The 17,013-nt window shown below is 43.7% G+C and overlaps 1 protein-coding gene across 1 annotated transcript in view; it reads right to left on the reverse strand.

Moving 5' to 3' along the window:
• Positions 1-17,013, reverse strand: part of GRK5 (G protein-coupled receptor kinase 5) — a 227,799-nt gene that overhangs the window by 131,002 nt on the left and 79,784 nt on the right. The window contains exon 2 of the mRNA XM_077823035.1: positions 2,594-2,689. Coding sequence (XP_077679161.1) covers positions 2,594-2,689 — 96 coding nt within the window. The remainder of the gene's footprint in view (positions 1-2,593; positions 2,690-17,013) is intronic.

Genomic DNA, 17,013 nt, shown 5'->3' on the forward strand with positions numbered 1-17,013 from the left:
TGCTTTCGTAAAGATGTTCCCATTGTTTGTTGATTTATCAAAAAAACATTGCTACTCACTGATGTTTAGATATTTGTATCTGGGGGGGGGGATTATTAAGCAAGACTTTCAGTAGGACACCAGATGATGGACAGTCAAGCACAGAGTCTCCTGTAAACACAGAGAGAACCAAAAGGTATGAACTGACTCATAATTGTGTCAACACAGGTAGCAGACCCTTGGTTTATTTCAGCCTTCCTGTTTTTCACACTGCACTTTTTAGACACAGTCTCTTTTCAATACACCTTAGTGGGGTGCAGAAGAATAAAAGTTTTTAAACTGAAAGGTAGACATTTTTACACACACACACACACGTACATAGTGTGATGGGTTTGGTCACAGAGACCCCCTTGGGACCGTCATCTGATGTGCTGGAATTACCTCTGAGCCAGTTTTCCCTGCCAGCTTGGGACTCCAGAACCCTGCCTTGGTGGCCAGACACGCTTAAAACTCACTTAAAATCACTACCAGTATCTCAAAGCAATCAGCTGTCCACAGATCCTGTTTGACTACACCACTGTGACAGGACCCGTCACAGTGGCCCATCACACGTAGGGTTGGGTTTTTTTCCATCTCAAAAGCCTGACCCTGCAACTGATCCTCATGCAACTAGACCCACTAAAGTCAATGAGGTTTTCCACCTGTGGAAAGGCTGCAGAATTGGACCTGTGATTTGGAAATAGGTTGTCATGTGGAATGCTAGATCTTTTCCAAAAATCCATTTTAAAGATCTCACAAAATTGTATAAAACTAAACAGTACAGAGCCAAAAGAACTGCTCCATCCAATCTTCATCCTCAGTCATTTAAACAGTCAGATATTAGGCTTAGGGCCAGACTGTGACGTACTCATGTTGAGTAGTGCCTAAATCCTTCTGTAGTCTTATTAAAGTCAATGAGTAAAGTGCTATTCAACAGGAATAAGGCTGACAGGATCTGGACTTCTTTTTATTTCCATCTGTACCAAAAATGCATCAATCACTATAATTTTTAATCAACAAATAATCTTTGCAGAAAAGCTACATCTGACCACTTCGTCCCAAGGGAAACTTTCTGCCTGCATTTTTTTTTCTGGTCCATTAATAAAAATATACAAAGAAAACAAATTTTAGGAGGGAACTGCCACAAATAAATGTCAGAAGTGACACCCATATAAAATTTCAGAAACAATAAAAGTTGAGACAGATTGAATTTTTAATGATCTTCGTTGAAGGTTATTGTGTGTTTCTTTGCAGCAGGAAGTGTCATGCAGTACAGTTTTCCCTTTTAGAAGCCAAGGTTAATTCAACAGCAGAGATAATTCCATGTGCAAATGACAATATATTAAATTCCCCTTGCTCCCAGCAGGTTCTGTACCTTCAGAAACTGTTCCAAGGTTTGAGTGACTATAGAGTAGGCAAGTGTCCATGAACTGGAAGAGGTGCTTTTTTTTTATGTCCATTGCCCTTCTTTAGCTCCCTTCAACTACACAGCAAGGGAAGTGAAATTTGCTGGAGGAGACCATGAAAACAGTTTCATAACTTTCCACATATTTTCCCTGCATAAATACACAGCAAATTTGGAGTGTAAATCATGCTATAGCACATTGGTCAAGTCCCAGGAGTGCCACTGAAGTCAGACAAATTATGGTATTTGCTATCTCAGTTGTTACAATTTCTCGCCTTTCATTTATTCATTGCCAGTGTCTGGATTTACGTCAGAGGGGAAAAATAGGAGTTTTGCTAGCTAAAGTTAACCCCTTATTGCAGGAACAGTAACATCATGTTTTCCGGCAGCAATTTACAAGGATATACCCATTAACATTCTCAGTAATGATGCAGTCAAGAAAATATCCAGATGTGAGCAGGAGAGATTATACTCTGTGGAAACAGCAACTGGAAACTCCAATGCCAAACCTTTGTTTTATTGATGTGAAACAATTATTAAAGTAATTTTTTAAAAAAAAGTTTTACAAGGCCTATATAAAAGTGCATAAAGACAGTGCTGTGACATGCATGCTGGATGGCTACTGCTGAGCAAGTCTGCCTGGCTGTACAAAGTATTTACTATTTGCATACTACCTCCAGAATAAACTAAAATTATTAATGTCAAACCGCACTGAAAGGCTCTCTGCTTTTACCAAGCCTCCAACTCCCTGATATAGGGCTACTTCTTTCAAGGCAGTGTGGGGTGATGCAGAAAAGGATCCATTTCCACTCGGTAGAGCCTGTTATGCACAATGTTGGCCCCCGTATGGGCCAACCAAAGCATCTGTTACACATACCCTGAATTGTCTAATGGAGTACTTTTAAACGCAAGTCCCCTTTGACTGCCAGGGCCTGCACACACAACCAGAGGGGCATTGCCTTTGTCCTCTGCCTTACAAATGTGCACCTGTTGTAATGGTCAGTGCGTCCTATGCCCATAATACCGACGTTAGTTTATAATGCCTCCTTCAGACACAGAAAAACGTGTTGTTTGCACAATGAAGTTACAGGAGCTAAATGGAAGCTGCTCAGGTGTGGAGAATATGTACTTTGTTCCTGCATTGTTTCTAAAAGAGAATAGGCCTCTTACCTATTGTTCTTCGGAGATCTTCACACAGGCTAATGTGAGGGAATTTCAAGATTTCCTTCCACTTTTTGCTTTTGCCTTTGCGCTTTCCTCCACCCCCTGCAGAAGAAGGAGAAGAGATGTCAGGATTATAGTCTTTTTCAATGCCACGCCCAAGCCAGACCTGGGCTGTCCTCTCACTCAGATTTATTAGCACAGTCACAGCCCACATAAACACCTTTTGAGTATCGCAGCTCTGTGAGAGTGGCAGTCAGAGTCAGTGTTGTGTTAGTAAAAAGCCCAGGCTATCCTGAGATTTGAACATTGTATTGGCAGAGATAGGTCAAGGAGGAAAAGTTTGGATCCAGACCTGGATTACTGAAGCCTAGAGTTCAGCCTGAGCCCCAGACCAGACCAACAAGTTTGAGAGTGCTGAACTGAGCTGTTTTCATGGCATTTCAACCCCAAGCGAACACCTCCTGTCCCTACCTCAAATTATTTGTACAGCCATAATCTCAAAGTGGCATTGCCTTTAGGAGTTACACTTATGGATCACTGCTTCCTGAGTAGGGTAGTATTCATTTAAAAGAAGAAGAAAAAAACAAGAAAATTCAGTCAATTCACCCAAGTATACAAAGAAGAGATTCTTTTCTTATCTTTTTTGTCTTTCTTTCCTTTGCTGCTATTCATCCTTCCCTCGCCCCCAATCCTCCCTCACCTTTCCTTTGGGTCCTATTCTTCTCATTGCAAAAAATAAGAGGCAGTTTGGAATTAATCTGAAGCCTGTATTGCTGCTAAATACCATTTTAAAATGTGGATTGCAAGACAATAACAATAAATGCTTCCATCAGAGGGTCTAAAAAGTGAGCGACAACCGTTTATACAGAAAATAATACAATATTTGTTCATACATCACTTCATCACAAAAAATAGTTCTCCACTGAGGATCAGGAGCCAGGACTCTGAGGGCGAGTGTGGGCTGCTTCGCGGCACTCCCCACACAGAGCTGCTTGGAATCTGGGAAGTTCCTAAGGCCCTGAGCCCATGGGGTACAAGTTGCTCAGAATCTGCCTCTGCAACCCCAGCCGGAGTCAAAGTACCATGGGTGTATGCAGGCTGCTGCCTCTGCTCCCACTGAGACCAGTCTTGGGTGGGTTACTAAAGCTTCCCAAGCACGGCTGCTGAAGCTCCAGGTGGAACCAAGTCACCCAGGGCTTCTCTACTCCGGGAGGTGAGACAAATTAAGCAAAGCTGTGACATTAATTCCCTCCTGTGTGGATGCTCTCATTCAGAAGTTAAAGCACATAGCACATAACAAAATTTCAGTTTGTTCACTGAAAGGCCACTTTGCTTCTGAATGAGCGCATCCACATGGGGGTTTAATGCTCTATGTGCTTTAACTTCACGGCTTTAATTAATTCGTCTTAACTTGCCTGAATGTCCCTGTGCAGACAAGCCCCCGGGGTGAGCTTGGGCCACTCTCTCCCCCATATCCCCACCAGAGACCTGCTCCCCCAAATCACCTTTACGGATTCTACTGCTGGCATCACTGCCTTCTCCGAACAATCTCTCTCGTGAGCATGTTTAACAATGTCACCTCCCACCTCTCTAGTTTCTGTGCTCCCCTCCCCTTTTCCTCACAACTCCACATAATTACGTCCTCCTCCACACTCCTCCCGCTCTTCTGCCTTCCCTCCACCTCTTGCCTTCCTACATTCCCCGCTCACCTTGCTTTTCAGTTTTGACGCAGTAGTAACAATACCTGATTCTCTACTCTCACAGATTCCACCAACGGAACTGCACTGGAATGATGTCTACAATCAGATTTTTTTGAACCCAAGATCTGGGGACAAAGAATGCATGGGTTGGGGAAACAGAGTCCTACCGGGATTTAGGGCAAGACAGAATGATTCCTGGACAGATGGCACAATTGCCAATCAGATGAGGATTTTGGACAATCAATACCCAAATAATTTTAGGTCACATTCTCTCTTAGGCTCTAGAGTCTTCTGGAGCATCTTTAGCAGAGCTCTGTTTCTTACTGGGATCTCCAGAGGTTGTAGTACCTATGGGCTCACTCATTTCAGTGCAGGGAAACATAATGAAGCCAAATACGCTGTAATTATTGTCTCGCAGTGTAATGTTAAACGATTTCTCACATGTAGACTAGCTTAGCCTACTGAGGGTATTTTAATACTGATTCTCTGTTTCTTTCTCTGTCCTGGCATTTTAAATTCTAACTTTTCTTTCTCTCTCTCTTTTTCACCTTCTTTTCCCCCCATGATTACACCCCACCACAGGAAACAACGGGTGTCAATAAAAGTTTCCACATCAGCAATAATAAAGGGTATAGGAATGTGATGAGGAGAGTTTCACTCTCATAACAGAACCTGCCATGCGTCTATTCCAATTAGACAGGCTATGCCATCACGGAGAATGAATATTCTTCTAAATCTGAAACCCCAGCTGTTTCTTCTGAGATTTCCCTCAGTGCTGTATTTATTGTGATTCAGTCTCTGCACACAAAATCCGATTCACATAATTCTACTTTAGATGCCATGACACGTCAAGTGACTAATTCAGAGCCAAGTTCATTGTTAGTGAGCTGGGAGAGATGTAATCGTAGATTGAGAGTATGGTGGATACTACATGATTTTGCAGACTAAATAAGAGGTGTTGATACAGAACATTACATGGGAAGCTTGAAAGCTTTGGAAGTTTTGCAAAAATCATGCAGTATTTGGGGTACTTCTGATCTTGTAAATACAGCCTTTCCACAATATGGGAAAAAGGGGAGTTCTTTCTGAATCATGACGAACTCACTTCTCTATTCTCTTGCCTCTGTGACTAATGGCTTTGTCGTTTAAGGGCTTGGTACGCCCACATCTTGAATATCGTGTGTAGATCTGGTCGCCCCATCTCAAAAAAGATATATTGGAATTGGAAAAGGCACATAAAAGGGCAACAAAAATTATTAGGATATGGAATAGCTTCCATATGAGGAGAGTTTAAGAAGACTGGGACTTTTCAGCTTGGAAAAGAGACGACTAAGGGGGAATATGATAGAGGTCTATAAAATCATGACTGGTGTGGAGAAAGTATCTAAGGAAGTGTTATTTACTCCTTCTCATAACACAAGAACTAGGGGTCACCAAATGAAATTAAAAGGCAGCAGGTTTAAAACAAACAAAAGGAAGTACTTCTTCACACGATGCACAGTCAACCTGTGGAACTCTTTGCCAGAGGACGCTGTGAAGGCCAAGTCTATAACAGGGTTCCAAAAAGAAAAAAGAAAAAGAAAAAACACCTTGATAAGTTCACAGAGGATACATCCACCAATGGCTATTAGCCAGGATGGGCGGGGATGGTGTCCCTAGCCTCTGTTTGCAAGAAGCTGAGAATGGGTGACAGGGGATGGATCACTTAGAATCATAGAATCATAGAATATCAGGGTTGGAAGGGACCCCTGAAGGTCATCTAGTCCAACCCCCTGCTCGAAGCAGGACCAATTCCCAGTTAAATCATCCCAGCCAGGGCTTTGTCAAGCCTGACCTTAAAAACTTCCAAGGAAGGAGATTCCACTTGATGATTACCTGTTCTGTTCATTCCCTCTAATGCACCTGGCATCTGTTGGAAGACAGGATACGGGGCTAGGTGGACCTTGGGTCTGACCCAGTGTGGCTGTTCTTATGTTCTTGCCTTAAATTAGACTTTAAACTCTTTATTGACAGGAACTTAGTTATTGTAATACTCTCCTTTCTATCCTTGCCTTTTCTCCTCTCTTCCCTCTCCAGTCCATCCAAAAGGCTGTTGCTAAAGACATTTTCATTTTCTATCCCTCTAACTATGTCTTTCTAGAATCACTTCATTTGGTGTCCTTGTTACTTGCATATCTCCCACTTCCTGCCTCCTAAACGTCTACTCTCTCTTCTTCTTCAGACCCCATTGTAAAAATCACTTATTCCAGGAACGTTTTCCTCCTTCTAACCACTGATAATTTTGATTGCACTCTCTTCCCTGAACTACTGTCTCATGCCTTGTCTTGTGTGTGTTTGCCTTGTTTACTGTAGATTGTAAACTTTTGAGTGTTCAGCTCTATGGTGGTATATTTCCATGGGAATTTGCTGCATGATATAAATATTTATTAACTAGTTGTGGGGACAGATCCTCAGGTGGTGTAAACAATGGAGCTATGATAATATACACCAGATGAGGAATGGCCCCACTGAGTACAAATGTGCCAAAGATTTTAGGATCAATCATTCTTTTTTTTTTTTTTAAGCCACCTTCACAGAAATTCTCAAGATGTGTTTCCAACTATAGCAGCACAAGGCAGTGCAGTACATTATAAAGCAACTCTCCACCTGAAATGTCAGTTTCAATATTGTGTTGGGGGGAACCTGAACATGATGGGGCAGAAGGACTTTTAAAATGCATTTGATTTAAAATATATATTGATACAGACAAAATGGAGGATGCATTTTTTACATTAATTTGCATCGCAATCTGGGAAGGGCTCCTACGTCCCTAGTTGCAACTGTGACTGATGCATGGCATAGCCAGTGAGTTCTTTTCTCTTCGGTGCCCATCCTACAAAAAGCAGCAGCCTCCTCGGATGAATGATTTTCTCTAAGCTAAATGCAACGTAGTGTTACTATTTTGCCTGTGACGTCTTTATGTTAAAGATGATGATCAACTGCTTTAATCTACCTGACCTTTCGGCTCTCAGCAGCAGCACTTGCTGGCTCCAAATGTAATTCTAGGGTGTTTGAAGGACATAATGCATTGAGACAGCTGAGACAGGGTAAATTGTCTGGCAGAGTTAAAAGCTAAAAGGGAAGGTTTCTCTGAATAGTTTGGTAATTGTGCAGGTTGCACAAGTAAAGGCTTTTCACTTGCCTTGATTCCTGTCTTTACGCTGTCTACTCAGGCCAGGGTGATCTGCAATCTTAAAGGCAGCTTTCCTTAGCAAAAGCTGGCAAACCTGCTGTGTTTTATAGGTGAGTTTTATCATGAGGGTGTGGGGTGGCTGATTTGAAACCTCAGTTTGATGATGGCAATACAAGGCGAAATGCCAGTAACAGTATGAAATCTCATTGCTGTGACTGTGCATTCACTTAATGATTGGCATACTGAGGAGTGAAACTAATTTTTCATAATGCCATCCAGTCCTACAGGCAACAAAAATATTTCCTCTCTGCAGAACTTACTGAAAAAATACATGGCCTTTTTAGTGTCAGATATTCAGATCCCTTATGGCAAATCTACCTCTTTTCTCTATATGTATGTTAAATAAAAACATGCATACAAAACATTTAGGACTAGCAACTGCCCTTAATCCAACCTGACTAATTATATGGTCCCCATCACTGTAGTACATGGATGTTTACCATCACAGCCCCCAGAAGATCTATCCATGGCAGCAGAGGCGGTATTGTCTCCATGCCCATTTAATCACTGGCCTTTCTACTACCACTGACAATTGGTGTATTACCAGTCATGTAGACACCTTTCAGCTTGGCAACAGACTGGACTGATGCAACCAACTTGTTTCACATGAGCTGCTGAACATTTACTGCATAGCAACCATTTCCAGTTGTGACTGAGATGGGTTGGCTTGAACTAGCAGCCTAGTAGATTTGATCTATTTTGCAGTCCTGAATAAATAGGACCCCCCCCAAAAAAGGACTGAATTTTGGGTGGTATTGTGGTCTGATTTGTTAAGACCTGGTGATTTATTTCATCAGGGTGTAAATATTTACTTAATACACTTAATACATACTCATTTGTATTTCATAGAATCATAGAAGATTAGGGTTGGAAGCAGTGGTGAGCTGGAGCCGGTTCGCACCGGTTCATGTGAACCAATTGTTAAATTTTGAAGCCGGTTTAGAACTAGTTGTTAAACGGGTGGGCAAACTCTGGCTCACGGGCCACATGCGGCCCACTGGACCGTCCTGTCCGTCCCGCCTGAGCTCTCGGCTGGGGAGGCTCCCCTGTGAATTTTTATTCACCCATCGGCACTCCGAGCCTTCAGCGGCGGATCGTTCACTTGCTCCGGGCCTTCAGCGGCGGGTCCTTCAGTGTCGCCGAAGACCCAGAGCAACTGAAGGAACCGGTTCTTCAGCTTCTGGCAGCTCATCACCAAGAGCTGGAAGAGACCTCTGGAGGTCATCTAGTCCAACCGCCTGCTCAAAGCAGGACTAACCCCAACTAAATCATCCCAGCCAGTGCTTTCTCAAGGCGGGCCTTAAAAACCTCTAAGGATAGAGATTCCACCTCCTCCCTAGGTAACCCATTCCAGTGCTTCCCCACCCTCGTAGGAAAATAGTGTTTCCTAATATCCAACCTAGACCTCTGCCACTGCAATTTGAGAGCATTTGCTCCTTGTTTGGTTTGACCTCTCCAGTGTACTCTCACACTGGGTGGAGCGGGGCAGGGAGGGGGAGGAGAGGAGGCAGGAACAACTCTGGGCCTGGGAGGCCCCACCCTGGCAGGCCTATGGGCATGTTGCAGTGGGAGGAGGGGCTTAAAAAGTAGGTGCTGCAGCCCAGTGGGGGGCAGGTGGAGAGAGACAGACCTATGCTTGCTGCTGCAGAAGGGCTATGCTAGGTGGGTATCCCCAGGAGGAGGACTGCTCCATGAAGCCAGGAGTTTCTAGCCTCCAGAGGCCCACAGGCTGGGTTGCAAGGAGAACCACAAGTCACAACACACCCGAAACAGGGACAGAGCAGTAGGCAGAAACCCAGGGGAGAGTCAGCTGGACTCCAGGCAGAGGTGCTGGAACTCAGGGTGCTCCCGCACCCCCCGGCTTGAAGTGGTTTCCATCATATACCGGGTTTACAATTTGGTTCAATGGCTCTCAGCACCCCCACTATACAAGTTGTTCCAGCACCCCTGACTGCAGGTAGTGGACGCCTTCCTTACGGTGCCCAAGGGAGCCCTGGGTTGGAACCCAGGGGAGTGGGAGGGCCTGGGTTTCCCCACCATTAGGTGGGGCTGCCGCCACAGACTCTAACCACTAGGCAGGGGCTCACCCACTCACAGCACCATATAAGAATCTCTCTGAAGAGCTGAAGTTGGCGCCTACTCAGCTGCAATTAAGCACCACACATTTAAAATACAAAACATTAAAGAACAACCTTCCCAAGTCTGACACCAACTGAAACCCTCAAAGGCTCTAGCAAACGTGCCCTCAGGCAAACCACACTGACACACTCCAGTGAACACGCTCTACAGGGAAAAATCTATTCACAACAACTTAGAAGTTCCAAACGTGGCGAAAGAAAAATTGGCTGCAATGAATGGACCTCAAATATGGATTAAAAGCAGCCAATGAGGCATTCAGACAGACTTTATGTGGCAGAAAGTTCCACAGATCAGGTACCCCAGCAAAGCAAACTCTGCTGCTGAGCTGATCTTGACCAACACTAAAAATTCAGGACCTGAAAGGAAGCAGAGAAACTGCTGTCTGGCATAGCAGGGGTTAAAGAAACCTTTCGGTTAAGCTGGCCTGCCCCCACTATACCTGCAGCCAATGCCAGGCCTAGAGGGGGATGGAGGGAAGAAATGAAGGGAGCCTGGCTCAGTTTGGGGCTGACTGGTGAGGAGGAAGGAGCTCTCTGTCTGCCTGCCCAAAGGGACAGATCAGCGACCTGCCAGCCAGCACAGCCACTTGGGGTAAGTAAGGGCTCCTCTGCCAAGGGGAACCTGCAAATAAGCCCTAGGTGCCAAGCCCCAAACTAAAGAGACTTGAAGGAAATAGCCCAGGGAAGAGGGTCTCAACAACCCCTCCCGCACAACCCCAGGAGGAAGACCCATCTCCCCTGTTTAGGGGTTGACCTACACAGGGCCCTGGGCTGAGACCCAGTGGAGAGGGAGGGTCTGAGTCTCCCTGACACCCCTTGTCGCCTTACAGAGTGAAAAACCAGCGATCTAGCCACTAGGCTGCACGGCCACAGAACGCCTATCACAGGACCTGATTCTCACTTATACTTGGGTTCCTTGACTCTGGCAATGAAAAGAGGCCTTAAAATGGGAGTAAATGTAGGTGACATTATGGCCACTTTTGGTGCTGGAGTGGTGTCAAGGGCCTTTAGTGTAAAATGAAAATCAAGCCCCAGGAGCCAATCTGCAATGGCTGATCAGACTGTGGGCAAGAGAAATAGTTGAGTGGCAGTCACTCAAGTAAAGTGATTATTAAAGAGTCATATTTTACCCAGAGTTTCCATGCTCTTGTATCTAAGACACCAGTTATTTCTTTTCTAGATATAGGGAATTTTTAATGTGGGTAAATATTTAGTTTTTAACAGTGAGTACTGTGGGCCAGAATTATGAAGGGTTTTAAATAACCGTAGTTAGATTGTGATGCGTCTTTTGGTCCTCTAGCTGCCAGTGTAGATGATGGAGAGCCACCATGAAATAACTGTAAGCGCTTAGACTCCAATTAGGATGTTATTCAGGAAATTCACACCTCTCTAGGTCTGGAGGACTGAACGTGAATTGCATCTGCCATTAATTCTCAAACAAACAGTGATGGGATACTTTCCAAACTGAAACGGTCAAGCATGTATATCTATAGCAACATGCAGATGGATTTGTGTGCAAATGTGCCATGATATTCACAAACACGTTAACAAAATCTTGGACTAGTCTGAAAGCCATGCTCAGCAAAAAGGGATCTGCAGAAGCCCCTGACAGATCGTGGCTCTGGCTTTTGCATTTTGATATACGATGGTATCTACAGAATTTTATTCTCTTTGGGAGCGTATTTTGGGCTTTTGATGGTATTTCATAAGTCACAAACACTGACTTTCTTCATTTTATTGGTAGTAATAAATTAGGGGATTCTTTTGGAGATTCCCAATGATTCTATCAGGTTTTCCAAAAAGAGATTAGCTATGGGGCTCCCCTAGTATGCTATATGGCTAAAATAAGCTTCCTGTTTTATTTTTCCGAGGGTGAAGGGATGGGATTGTGGGGGAGGAAATTACTTTATTGTTTGTAACAGGAACCATTTTTATTTTTTATAATACATTTCTATTGGAGAATAGGCAGGGTCGATGGGCAACAAGAATGATTAGAGGCACGGACAAACCTCTGTATGAAAGGGGTCTAAAATACTGGGATTATTTACTTTAGAGAGGAGAAAAATAGGGGAATCGACATGTAAAAGATACACAAAATAATGAATTAGATTAAAAAGGTGGCTTGGCAACTTCTCTCACCATGTCTTATAATACAAGCAAAAGGGGATGTTCAATGTAATGAAAGGTACCACATTTGAAATGGATAAAAAAAAAATTTCTTTTTAACAAAATGCACAGTTAGCTTGTGGAACTCCTTGACACAAGATATCATTAAGGCCAAGAAGTTAGTGGGATTCAAGAAAGGACTGAACATTTATTTGGATAATGACAGCATCCAGAATTACAGTTGAATGGATTTACAATTTTTTTTAAAAAAAGAGTGCTTTGGAAGATAGATAAACCCTCATGCCTCTGGGAATAAACCACATCTCATTAATGGGGTTGAGAGCACTGTTCCCTCTAAGCTGTACGCGTGTGCGTTCGCACACAGATCCTAAACCCCACGCACACGGCGAAATACCGTGCGCACATTTGTCCCACGTCCCGACTGCACATCGGTCAGGACGCCCTTTGTCCCAATATCGGGGACTGCTCACCATCACCGCCAAAGTCCCGGGGCTGGCGTGGCGGTGCTTTCTGGGGCAGCTCCTGGCGGCGCACCCTCCCGCCGGCAGGAGCCTGCAGTGCGGGTGGCCCCTAGGCACAGAGGCAGAGGGGGTGTCAGTGTGCTGCACCGGCTCCCACCTACCCAATCAGAGCTGCAGGGGCAGGGCTTGCAGGCGCCAGCGGCAGGTAGAGAGCCCTCCGCCCCTCCCCCCGGGGGGGAGGGAGGGAGGAGAAATCTGTGTGTATTGGGAAAATAGTGAGTGGGGGGTTCTGTGTGGGGTGCTGGGCAGCTGTGATGGGGCTGTGGGCAGGGGGGCGCTGGGCAGGGGTGGTGGTGTGCACAGCACTGTGCATTTGTGGTGGAAATGTGGGGGTGTTGTGGGGGGGCTCTGGGCTTAGTGGGTTCAGGGTAGGGGAGCTGTGTGGCTCTCTTCCTTCCCCCCCACCCCCGCTCGCCCAACGTGTCCTGATATTTCACTCTTGCGATCTGGTCACCCTATTTACGGGCGACTATTGACATTGTTTGCCCACCATCTATCAACACAGCCAGATTCTACTAGCTGACAAGGGGGCGGGGGGAAAAGGGAAAGGAGGGCAATGAATCGTACCCCTCCCCGCTAGCATTTCGAACGTGGAACGTTGATCACGTCGGGATGGTCGGGACCCACACATCTCCTTGTAGTCTGTTCATTTGGCTGTGTACAAACTCAGGTATGTGCGAATAAGTCAAAATGCTTGGCCGTAGTTGCTAAGGAACTGCAAAGATTTCCCAGAAATGAACAAATGTAAGTGTTGTTTTCATGACTGAAATCTTTCAAAGACACTGGACTTCATACATTTACTCATGATGCTTTAACATTTTCCCACATTTTTTGCGGCAGATGCATGCACGTGATCAGAGTTATGCACAAACTTCCAGTATCCTGATCTGAATGATCTCCTGTTTGCCCTTTTGTTGAGTCACACTGTTAAGCACATTGAAATAGTAGCCATATAATAAAAGTATTAATTTTAAATAAACCAATCTGGTAAAAAAATCAATCCCAAAATGTCACTGTCTAGAGGTCTAAAGCGTAAAAGAACAGCGACTTCATTGAAATCTGGATGGCTGGATGAGATTATAGAGACAGTTATACCAAAGTCACATAGTATAATGCTCTTTAAACTTCGTGAAATATTCACATATGATAAGGACAACGGCGTGGTTTGTGTATAATGTTGAGATGCCAGAGCTTCAGGAGAATTTTCAAAAGGAAGAATATGGAACGATGTATGGAAGTTGGATTTCTTAAAGCGTCATCTGTCAAGTAAGTCTCATATAGATGGTGTAACAAGACTTAGAAACAAAAACAATTCCTTACGGAGTGGATTGCTTTGCATGATTCTTAAAAGTCCAGCTGAAAAGCAGAGGACACAAATTAATCTTGAATGCAAGCACTCAAACCCAGAAGAAATCAAGGTACTTATTGATAGTGTGTTGTTGGCTATTAAAATGAACAGCTCAGTGCTTTCTGTTCAGGATACTAATGACCATATGGAAAAGTATGTGCGCATACCAGCGAGCTGGAGAAGTAAAAATTATGCTTTTGAATTTCTTGAATTATCATTAACTGCATTGTCCAAAATGACCTCATGCATGAAATAGCATCGGCAATGTTTCATACTCTAGCTGTTGATGAAAGCACTGATATATCCATTAACAGATACTTGATACTCTACTTTAAATATAGATCCATAAATTCTGCAGACTATAAAACTTTGTTTGGTGGACTATTGTGATTGCAAGAATGTGATCTGTTTCAATAGTGTCTGCAATCAAAGAGTTTTATAAAAAACATCAACTTGATCTAATGAAAATGGTGATGTTCACATCTGATGGTGCCTCCGTGATGTTGGGCAAACTCAATGGTGTGGCAGCTCAGCTGAAACGTGATATTCCACACTTAGTCCAGCAACATTGTGTTGCACATCGGAAAGACTTGGGGATGTCCAATCCATGGAAAGAGGTCAAGCTGATAAGAGACATTGAAATTTTAATGAGAACTGTCTACATGGCGTTCTGTCGGTCATCCAGGAGAAAATGCAAATTTCAGAAAATAGTGGATGCTTCTGAATGTGAGTCAGTGGCTTTCAGCCCACTCAATCAAGTGTGCTGGTTATCTAGGCACTTTGCACTTTGAGCAATTATTCTCAATTATAATCCTCTTCTGGAATATTTTGAGCAAGACAAAGATACTGATCCAGTTTCTAAATACTGCCACAAAAAGCTGAATATCATGGAATACCGAATAACATTAGAAGTTTTGAATGATGTTTTGTCGGAGCTGGCTTCACTGTCCACACTGCTCCAGAAACAAGGCCTTACATCTCTTGAAGCCTTTCACCTTGCCCAAGGTAAACTGAACAAGATCAGAAGACAGTACTTTAGAGATTCAGTCTTATGGAGTGACAAAATTAAGGCTCTCTTAGATATGAGCTCTCAAGAAAATAATGAAATTGATACCAGTTCCATAATAACTTTCATAAACATCTTGTGTGCACATTTGGCAGACAGGTTTTCAGAGGATGAAGTCCAGGAGTGGTCCGCTTTTGATTGTGCAGCAATAGTTAAGCGTGACTTCAATTTTGGAATTCATCAGGTCAAATCCCTATGTTCAAAAAACAAAGACTTTCTTGCTGAAGAGATTGTTATAGTCAGTCAGTACAATGATTTCAAGTTTGCAGTAGCCGAAAGAATCAAAAGCCAATTGCTTTTAAGTTTCCTGGATATGGTGACATTTGCTCACCAGAACGAACAGTTTCAGGATCTTGCAAAGTTGATGGATATTGGAGGAACATTCCTAGCATCAAGTGCAGACTGTGAGCTTGGCTTTAGCTTAATGAACACTTTAAAAAACCAACTACGGAATCATTTACAAGTAGATCATTTGGACATGCTGATGTGTATTAAGAGTTACCAGCTGGCTGGAGAACTGATAGATCTGGACAGAGTTTATATTGAATGGGCAAATGAAAAAGATTGCAGGGAAAAACAGTAAGGTTAGTTTAGCAGTCTTTGACATTTCGACCAATAAGGAAATTAAAATGCATTTGTAATTACATATCTTATTCTTTGCTGATAATCATTTATTGATATTTTTTAAGAAAATTTTAAATTTAAAACACAAACTCTTGTTTTTCTTTTTTTACTTATGATGTCTCTATCTGAAAACCCATATAAATTGACATAAATTGCAAATTAAAACTTTTTAAATGTATACGCATTTTACTCGCTTGGGCGCATTTGCCTCATGGCACACAAATTTGAACTCTGCTTCAAAAATTTGCACAGAAGAAATTTTTTGCGCACACGGCCTGTCAAAAATTAGAGGAAACATTGGGTGAGAGGAAACTTTCTCTGAGTCAGTAACTGATTATTGCAGGGTTACTTACACTTTCCTCTGATGCCCCTGGTATTGACCAGTGTCAGATACAGGATACTGGACTGGATTGATAATTCTATTGTTTCTATGGCAATGGAAACAGCTAGGGTGGTGCTCATATAATCAGACCCCAGTTTCAATGGGACCACTCATTTCTAAAGCCATAATGTCTGGGCTTTTCTTCACATGTCATTTTACATCTCCAAAGTAGCATAAAGCAGCCATGGTGTCTGATGCAAAACCCACTGAACTCAACAGGAGCCTTTCCGTTAGAATCATAGACTATTAGGGTTGGAAGAGACCTCAGGGGGTCATCTAGTCCAATCCCCTGCTCAAAGCAGGACCAACCCCAACTAAATCATCCCAGCCAAGGCTTTGTCAAACCGAGCCTTAAAAGCCTCTAAGGATGGAGATTCCACCACCTCCCTAGGTAACCCATTCCAGTGCTTCCCCACACTCCTAGTGAAATAGTGTTTCCTAATATCCAACCTAGACCTCCTCCACTGCAACTTGAGACCATTGTTTCTTGTTCTGTCATCTGCTACCACTGAGAACAGCCAAGCTCCCTCCTCTTTGGAGCCCCCCTTCAGGTAGTTGAAGGCTGCTATCAAATCCCCCCTCACTCTTCTCTTCTGCAGACTAAATAACCCCAGTTCCCTCAGCCTCTCCTCGTAAGTCATGTTCCCCAGCCCCCTAATCAATTTTGTTGTCCTCCGCTGGACTCTCTCCAATTTGTCCACATCCCTTTTGTAGTGGGAGGACCAAAACTGGATGCAATACTCCAGATGTGGCCTCACCAGTGCTGAATAGAGGGGAATAATCATTTATCTCGATCTGCTGGCAATGCTTCTACTAATACAGCCCAACATGCCGTTGGCCTTCTTGGCAACAAGGGCACACTGCTGACTCTCATCCAGCTTCTCGTCCACTGTAATTCCCAGGTCCTTTTCCGCAGAACTGCTACTTAGCCTGTCGGTCCCCAGCCTGTAGCAGTGCATGGGATTCTTCCTTCCTAAGTGCAGGACTCTGCACTTGTCCTTGTTGAACCTCATCAGATTTCTTTTGGCCCAATCCTCCAATTTGTCTAGGTCACTCTGGACCCTATACCTACCCTCCAGTGTATCTACCTCTCTCCCCATTTTAGTGTCATCTGCGAACTTGCTTAGGGTGTAATTAATCCCATCATCCCAGATCATTGATGTTGACTCAAGTGGGCTTTGGATCAGGTCCTTATTGAGAGACAGGATCTGCCGCAAAACCTCAACAAGTTTTTCTACCCCTACAGATGGCCTCACCAGATCAGGGGTTGATTAAAGCTGGCTAGAAA

This window comes from Eretmochelys imbricata, chromosome 7 (genome assembly GCF_965152235.1).
Source record: "Eretmochelys imbricata isolate rEreImb1 chromosome 7, rEreImb1.hap1, whole genome shotgun sequence".
Taxonomy (NCBI): Eukaryota; Metazoa; Chordata; order Testudines; family Cheloniidae; genus Eretmochelys; species Eretmochelys imbricata.